Source organism: Pieris brassicae, chromosome 1 (assembly GCF_905147105.1).
Source record: "Pieris brassicae chromosome 1, ilPieBrab1.1, whole genome shotgun sequence".
NCBI classification, from domain to species: domain Eukaryota; kingdom Metazoa; phylum Arthropoda; class Insecta; order Lepidoptera; family Pieridae; genus Pieris; species Pieris brassicae.
In genome coordinates, this window is record NC_059665.1 from 23,052,971 (window position 1) to 23,062,342 (window position 9,372).

The window sequence follows — 9,372 nt, forward strand, 5'->3', positions numbered from 1 at the left end:
TGCTATCACTGAACGCCAGTATATTACTCAGGAGTCTTTTGAGTGGGGCCTCTCCAATCACGGACAGACATCTTCTCAGCAGCCCATCGTATTGATGATTCATTTAGCGGTGTATTCTGAAAAGGTATGTTAATACCTTAAAACAGAATATGAATTATCTGAAGACTTAAAAATACAATAATAATAATATTTAATAATTAATACCTGCAGCTGAGTTTCAGCATCGGACGTCGAGGCAAAATACAAAATTCCACCCGTCGTTCCAATTCGACGTCCGACGTTCCACGACTGAGCGTTTCTCAAGGCAATTTTTGCCGCGCACCACCGCTATGTGGAACCAGCTGCCCACTGAAGTATTTCCGAACCAATTCGACTTAGGGTCCTTCAAGAAAAGAGCGTACAAATTCTTAAAAGGCCGGCAACGCACTCGCGAGCCCTCTGGCATTGAGAGTGTCCATGGGCGGCGGTATCACTTAACATCAGGTGAGCCTCCTGCCCGTTTGCCCCCTATTTTATAAAAAAAAAAAAAAAATATACAAGTCGATAATTTTTTGTTGATATTTCCGTACAGTGGGCAGAAATCGTTGGAACAGCGGCGGTTACTCACAAAATACCAAATGCTGAGCAGATTTTATTAGAACCTGTATTTTAATTATTAATTACTAGCTGAATCAAAGTAAATTTCCCAATTATTTCATTTTGTTTTTGATTCAAGGTGGATATCTCAGAGGGATACAGGGAAGTACGGGTACTCGTAGTCTATAGGTTTTCCATTAAAAGATAAAGGCGATGATTATAAATCGATATGAGAGTTATAATCCGTGATAATAAAAAGCTAATAACATTAATCGCTGTATAAATAGACAGTTGGAGTGACTATCAAAACACAAAATGGCTTTTAAAGTGGGACTAATTGCCTTAACGCTCCTTGTTGGAAGCTTAGGTAAGTTTGTCCGTTTAATGCGAACATAAAAATAGACCTTACATAATATTTATTCAACTCTAACAAAATAGCGTTACCAATTGTGATTTATCATGGTACAAAAATATTGGGGATCGTATCATAAAGAATGATTTCGAATGTGATAGCTGAACTTTCAATCGCGAACCCTAAAGGGCCGGCAAAACACTCACAATTCTCATAGTACTGTTTGTCTCGTTTTTTTATCAACAACTGCGGTGTTAGAAAAATATTTTAAATGCCATAGTGTTTGATCAAACAGTGTAAAGCTTTCATCGCTTAATTTAGTTCAAGATATTTGGGGTTAAAATTCTAAATCCAGTTAAATTGAAATAAATAACATATAATATATTTGATGACAAAGAAAAGAAAATACCCTTTGTAAATATGTATTGTATATTTGATTGTTACGATTTATTTAAATAAATACTTTGATTAAATAATAACATTTATCTTAGGTTTAAATTACATACGAAATAAACAACATAAACAATATCTGCCTTAAAACTTTGCAGCAAAACCTGCTAAAGAAGATGACATGTCCATCTTCTTTGACCATACAGACCCCGATGCACGCATTGTCGGTGGAACTGTTGCCGGAACTAACCCGTGGATGGTAGCGTTAACCAACGGATTGCTAGTTAGAAATTTATGGTGTGGAGCCTCTATCATCACAGAGAGACATTTGCTCACAGCAGCCCATTGTATTGATGCAGCATTTAGTGGGGGTAGTTTGAGCAGGTATGTCAAGTGAGCTTTTTAGCTGATGATTACCCGAGTTCAAAACATGTTATTAAACATGATTTAATTTGGTTTATAATGAACCACGAATCCAAATACAATTAGTTTTTAGTTCTCTTCGTGCTACAGTCGGCACAAATCGTTGGAACCATGGAGGAGTGCACTACGCCATCGCTAGGAACATCACCCACCCTAACTTCGTCCCTACAACTGTCAAGAACGACATTGCGATACTCATCACCAGAGATGCAATACACTTCACAGATACTATTTCCCCTGTGACCTTGAGCTTTGATGTGGTCGGCAATGGGGTCGCAACTACTGTCTATGGATGGGGAAGAATACGGGTAATGCTTTTCTTCTCACAATTTGCGGTTATAATCAATGCATTGACGTTATGACGTCATGATATACTCTAAATCGCACTAACAAAGTACCTATTTCCATTCGCTGAGTAACATCTCGATATGAGCCAATGAGGGTTTCGGTCCAGCCCATGGCTATGGGTCATCCTTTACTTTGAAGGAACAGTGCACTTTCCTTTTACTTTACTTATCAAATATACAAAAGTTTCCATTTAATTCTAGAGTCTACAAGCTGATAGCTGATCCGTACCCGGCTTTCAACTACTGTCTCCTTGAACAACTTAATTAATGTAAATTTAAATTCAGGCTGGAGGTGCTATTTCTGCTCAGCTTCTGGAACTACAAGCAGCCACTATCGATGGTCTCGTCTGTATGATTGAAGTTCCACGAGTCGCTATCGAGATCGATTACCCATCGCATCCACCACCAGTGGAACCCCACATTGAAATCTGTACCCACCACTCTGTCGGTCATGGAACTTGCAACGTAAGTTTTTTTATATGAAAAAGTTGAGCATCGACGGCAGCAAAGCACGTACGGTCATCTACAAAAGCACTCGTTTTCAGGAGAGCATTTTTAGTACAATAATGCTATAGGTTCTACAATAACAAATCTATCATTTTCAAATTTGGAATATTTCATTATTACAATAATACCGATTATTCAGTATAAGTTAATTATTAATAATTTTATCATTTTGCAAAATACGGTAGATATATTTTCTACTCCGATCGAAATAACGTAAGAAAGAAACTGCGTCAACTGCCTTATGTTCGTTTCTACCTGGGATCCGATAATTATTTACTCTTTAACTATTTTATTTATTTTAATGACATATGTTTAATCTTATTGTTTATATGCAACCAATTTCATCAAAACAAACCAAGATAATAATTATGATTGGCACTAAAACACCGCAGTAGTCTCAAAATACTACCAGATATCCTTTTATGCTCCGCTTATTAACCTTAAATTTCCAGTTTTATAAAATTAGAGATATTACGAATGGATTGCTGTCAGCAAGGTACTATTATATAAATATTCAATAAGTAAATAAATGTACCTTCACTCTTTCTATCTATGAAAGTTAAAGCTAAATTTCTTTTTATACGTTGAAAAATTGGTGTAAAAAAACATTTTTCGAGAACAAAAAAACGAGAATTCTCTTATGAATTACGCAAAAAATGGATTTTGGCCAAAATGCAGATGTGTTTTAGTTCTTTACTGCCGTCAATGTATATTAACTTCGGTATATTATGGTTTATTGTATATTTTCTTATAGCATTGTTAAACCGGTGAAATAATAGTTGTTGCTGATCGGCTAGCTCTTACGGCTATTTTGTAGTTTTTAATGTGTTCTAATGTCACTTAAAACGAAAATAATAAGTAAATTAGTGGAAAGTTCTAGTTTGTAATAAGACTGTTAATTTGTTTACAACTTATAGTTATAATATTATTTCTCAATTTAGTTAATCTAATGATTTTGTTTGCAGGGTGACTCCGGCAGTCCACTTCTAAAGAGTGACACCAGACAACAGATAGGTATCGTATCTTGGGGAATTCCATGCGCACACGGTGCTCCAGACATGTTCGTAAGGATCAGTGCATACAAAGCCTGGCTCGAAGCTACCATTCTGTAATATAAAATAGGAAATAAAAAAAAAAGATATAAGTTTAAATTTATTTAATTCCCATTTAGCATTAAGATTTATCTACAACCTGATACAGTTAGTATGTATCAGGAACCCTCTCCGGTAAAGGCCTCCTTCAAGGCTTGCCATCTTTCTCTATCTCGAGCTATTTGCATCCATTAAGGACCCGCGATTTTTTTGATATCATCATCCCATCGAGCATAAGGTCTACCTCTGTATCGTTTGTCTGCTGGGCCTCTCCATGTAGTCTCCACTGCTATCGTCCACCAGTGATCTGTAAGGCGCGCTACATGACCCGCCCGCTTAGAGCATCAATTGCTTTGGTCTCTGATCTTATTTTTATGTGTCTTATCTTGTCTACCTTTTTAATGTTTAGCATGATCCTTTCCTCGTTCACATGTGATGATGATGATGATGTTTACATTGATTTTGTTTTATTTGTAAATTTCATAAGGCATGGGTCCATAACTCTCTTCTTAGTCATTGTAGGCATATCACTCTTAAATATTTATTTACAACTTCAATATTCTCCAATAGTTCTCCAATAGTCTCCTTTTTTGTAAAGCAAGATAATATTAGATTCCGACCATTGTGATGGGGTATGGGGTTGTTTCTAATAGCATATTGAACAATTTTACTAGAGATGGAGCCAGTATGATATTGGCTGTTTTTATTGCTTCATTTGTAATATCTGCCTGAGCACTTGTCGGGTTTCAGTTTATTTATAGTATATATAATTTCCGTACATTGTATTGGCTTTATGGGACGTTGTGGTTCTTCGAATTCCACTGATTTATTTAGAGTCCGACCCCAATCGCTGCACATGATGCACTATAAAGGTTTTTGTAGAAGTCAGCTGCAATATTAATAATATCTTTTCGGTTATACTTTTCTTCACCAGACTCTTTCAGGCCTTCGATGCACGTTTCCTTTGTTCTCAACTGTTTATATCCTTTGTTAAGCTTCCTTTTTCTTTTAGATATTTTTCTATTACAGTTTTTCAGTTCTTTGTTTCTTGTAGTCCGTTTTTTTATATTTACTTGATAATTTGTATAGAGCCTTCAGTTCGTTTTTCATGGATCGAGTTTTATTAGAGTGTTATTTGCACTGTTTCATTCAATTTAAGGTCAGGTAGAGAAAAACAAGTTTTGAGATTTTCCCTGTATATTTTAATTTTTTCTTCATCATTGAGTATGCTTCTTGGAGTGAGAGAGAGTGAGATTTGAGCTCTGAGTGGCCTGTGGTCTGATTTAAAGTTTATACTTAATGTCTCTATATTTCGAAATATTTATGGGTGATTTGACGGAATATAGTCGATCTTACTTTTATATTGACCGGCCAGGGAGCGCCATGTCCATCTTCTTTTGGCTTTTTTCTTATAAAAGGTGTTTATAATAGCTAGTTTATTTTCCATCGCAAAGTCTATAAGTTTTTGCCCTCTATCGTTTTTTACTCCGCGCATTTCCTATTATGTGCTGTTAATAATAGTAAAAATCTTTAGTCATTGCATAAATATAAATAAATGACATGCTTACGATTTCGACTAAATTTAAGGAGAGTGTGTTAAAATAATACTCCCGTGATATGAAATATTTCGTACGCTTAAAATGTATATCAGTAGGTAGTAGTAGATGATAAAGTAAATCATCAGTAATTAATGAAAGATAATATTAATTCTTGTATAAAAATAATATCCATGCGGTAACATAAAAAAAAAAAAATGGCATTCAAAGTGGGATTGTTTGTCTTACTTGATGGAAGCTTTGGTAATTATTAAACCATGGTTGATGTTTGTAAATAGACACTGAGAGAACAGTAACACTTTTAATGTAGTGTTATTTATCATGGGACAGTTTAATAGTAAACAATTTTTTAAGAGGGTTTTTGGTCGCGTCTGCAGTTGTGCAAACTAAAAGTAAAACTTGGAAAAGCCAAAATAATTCCCAAACAATCAAATTCCGTGTCAATAACGAAGAAGTAATTAAAATAAGCTTTATTAAAGTGGTATACTATATTGTATATATCCTGCAAGTCCTATTAAAAACGATGATAATATGTCAATTTTCTCTGATCACCCAAATCCGGCGCCTCGTCGCATCGTCGGTGGATCCGATACTGGCACTCTTTAATGATTGATATGACTGATAACACCGGTATATTACTCAGGAGTCTTTTGAGTGGGGTTCTCCAATCAAGGACATACATCTACTCACAGCAGCCCATCGTATTGATGATTCATGATGATGATGATGATGGGGTATTTTGTAAAGGTATGTATGTATACCGTAAAACAGAATTTGTACTATTTGAAGTCTTTAAAATACAAGTCGATATTTTTTTGTTGATATTTTTATACAGTTGGTAGAAATCGTTGGAGCAGGGGTGGTATTACTCACAACTTTCCGAGGAACGAAACCAAAGTACCAAATGCTGAGCAGATTTTATTAGAACCTGTATTTTAATTATTAATAAAAAATTTACTCTCTAAATCAAAGTAAATTACGTTATTGTTTAATTTTGTTATTGATTACAATCTCGGTGTTGGTCTGAAGGTCGTTGACAGGTTCGGGTTGAAATATAAATAAAGATCATCCGGATTCCTTAGAACGTCTCGAGGCCTCCTACGGGCCTAGTTTGTCGAGAATGGGGTTTTATTTTATGCTTTTGCGCATCAACAGGTTGGAATGATATTAATCCTTGTCAAAATGCCGTATAGACTCCAAGTTCATCCATTGGCGATGGTAGGGAGCTCCAGGTAAAGGTGGAGACGTTCATCACGTAGTATGGCCATTGGCACGTAGTTGCAGGGCCTACTAATGAGCAATCTCATTCAGGCAATGATATTGGGAGGGGGGTACAGCTAGGTACGGGTACTTAGTAGTTCGTAGTCTATAGGGTTTTTCATTAAAAGATAAAGGCGATAATAAATCGATATGAGAGTTATAATCCGTGATAATTAAAACGATAATAATATTAATCGTTGTATAAAAGGACAGCTCGAGTGACTTAATTAAAACACAAAATGGCTTTTAAAGTGGGACTAATTGCCTTAACGCTCCTTGTTGGAAGCTTGGGTAAGTCTGTCCGTTTAATCCGAACATAAAAATTAACCTTACATAATATTTTTCTATTCAACTCTAACTTTCAATAGCGTTACCAATTGTGATTCCGGCTGTTGTATTCGTAAGGGGTGATATCAACATTTAAAAATCACCTCATCTAAATAAAATAATTTTATTTTGGTACAAAAAGGTTGTGTTATCGCTCTTGAAAGTTACAGAGTACCGAAGCTCTACTATCGAGTTATGAATCTTCACACCCTTATATTCTAAACAATGCGAACTTTGCCCATTTTGTATTGTATTTAATAACATAGCTTTAACACATTTAAAGAAAACACTTTTTCACCGGATTGAAGCTATGTATTATTATAAACTTGTGTTGCGGTGACTCACCGTGACCTCGCACGCTGTAAAGCACGCGAAACGTCGGGAGAAATTTAAAATTATGTAAAATAATTATACATACCTTTAATCCGTTAAAAAAGTGTTTGCCCATTTTGTCAACACTTAATTATCGTAGATATACGAGTATAAAAGCATCGCACTTGCATTAATTGTAAAAGTTTCTATTTTTGTAACAAATGTGTATGTCGTATCATATTTAATTATTTAGAATTTGATAGTTGTACTTCCATTTGATAGGCAACACACTCACAAGTCTTGAGCAGTGTTTCTGTTCAGATCTGCCGTATCTTATAGCAGTGTTTGTCTCGTTTTCTATCAACAACTGCGATGTTAGAAAAATATTTTAAACGCCAAGGTGTTGATATAAAAAGTGGTGGTGGTGTAAAGCTTGACACCGAGAGAAAACTTATTTTTTTTCGCTTAAGTTAGTTTCGAGATATTTGGGGTTAAAAGTCAAATTCCAGTTAAATTACAATTTTATATTTGATTACAAAGAAAAGTAAATACCCTTTTATTATTAAGAAAATTGTAAATATGTACTGTATATTTGATCGTTATGTTTTATTAAAATAAATACTTTGATTACATAATAACATTTATCTTAGGTTTAAATTACATACGAAATTGTATAATGTTTAATTATATCTACCTTAAAACTTTGCAGCAAAACCTGCTAAAGAAGATGACATGTCCATCTTCTTTGACCATACAGACCCCGATGCACGCATTGTCGGTGGAACTGTTGCCGGAACTGTCCCGTGGATGGTGGCGTTAACCAACGGATTGCTAGTCAGAAATCTATGGTGTGGAGCCTCTATAATCACAGACAGACATTTGCTCACAGCCGCCCATTGTATTGATGCAGCATTTAGCTGGGGTAGTTTAAGCAGGTATGTCAAGTTACCACCATATTTAGCTGATGATTACCAGAGTTTAAAATATATGACTAAACACTATGTAATTAGGGTAATATATAATGAAAAAAGAATTCAGTTACAATTCGTTTGTAGTTCTCTTCGTGCTACAGTCGGCACAAATCGTTGGAACAGCGGAGGAGTGCACTACGACATTGCTAGGAACATCACCCACCCTAACTACGTCTCCAGAACTATCAAGAACGACATTGGGATACTCATAACCAGAAATGCAATACGCTTCACTAATACTATTTCTCCTGTGACCTTGAGCTTTGATGTGGTTGGCGATGGAGTCGCAACTACTGTCAATGGATGGGGAAGAATACGGGTAGTGGTTTTGTTCTTAATTCCGAAGCGACGTCTACATTCTGCGGTTACAATCAATGCAGTGACGTCGTGATATACCATAACATCTCGATATGAACAACTGGGCTTTCGGTCCAGCCAAAGGCTACGACTGATATTCCTACAGGTTGGAAGAACAGTGCACTTTCCATTTCATTTACTTATCAAATATACAAAAGTTCCCATTTAAATCTAGATTAAATAAGCTAATCGTAGAATCATACCTGAACTCTTCAACTCGACTGTGACATTCAACCACTTAATTAATGTAAATTTAAATTTAGGCTGGGGGTGCTATTTCTGCTCAGCTTCTGGAACTACAAGCGGCCACTATCGATGGTCTCGCCTGTATGATTGAAGTTCCACGAGTCGCTACCCAAATTAACTTCCCATCGCGTCCACCACCAGTGGAACCCCACATTGAAATCTGTACCCACCACTCTGTCGGTCATGGAACTTGCAACGTAAGTTTTTTTTATTGAAAACAAAGCTAAATATATATCAATACTTTAGATATATTATTGCAAGTAGTAGTAGCAACTGGTGAATTAATAGTTGTTTTCTTGTCAGATGGTCTACGTAGTATTTTATTAATTTTACACAGTTTTAATGTATTGTACTTTTTGGTCGACGGTATGAATAAGTGGAATATTTTAGTCCGTAATAAGACTGATACTTTGTTTACAACGAATAGTTTTAATTATTCCTAAATCTAGTTAATGTAGAGTTTTTTTGCAGGGTGACTCGGGCAGTCCACTTGTAAGGAGCGACACCAGAGAACAGATAGGAATCGTATCTTGGGGACTTCCGTGCGCACAAGGTGCTCCAGACATGTTCGTAAGGATCAGTGCATACAAAGCCTGGCTCGAAGCTTCCATTCTGTAATATAAACTACAGGAAATAAAGAATAATATATAAGATAAA

General features: G+C 35.7%; 2 protein-coding genes across 2 annotated transcripts; both read left to right on the plus strand.

Annotated features, from left to right (window-relative positions):
* The first annotated feature begins 857 nt into the window (after window positions 1-857).
* On the plus strand, window positions 858-3,740 carry LOC123711465 (chymotrypsin-1-like). The gene is made up of 5 exons (XM_045664076.1): window positions 858-943; window positions 1,477-1,702; window positions 1,815-2,049; window positions 2,374-2,553; window positions 3,561-3,740. Exons 1-5 carry the CDS (start codon window positions 892-894, stop codon window positions 3,705-3,707), a joined length of 840 nt encoding a protein of 279 aa, XP_045520032.1. The 5' UTR covers window positions 858-891; the 3' UTR covers window positions 3,708-3,740.
* A 2,969-nt stretch (window positions 3,741-6,709) lies between these two features.
* On the plus strand, window positions 6,710-9,372 carry LOC123711458 (chymotrypsin-1-like). The gene is made up of 5 exons (XM_045664066.1): window positions 6,710-6,793; window positions 7,851-8,076; window positions 8,197-8,431; window positions 8,733-8,912; window positions 9,187-9,372. Exons 1-5 carry the CDS (start codon window positions 6,742-6,744, stop codon window positions 9,331-9,333), a joined length of 840 nt encoding a protein of 279 aa, XP_045520022.1. The 5' UTR covers window positions 6,710-6,741; the 3' UTR covers window positions 9,334-9,372.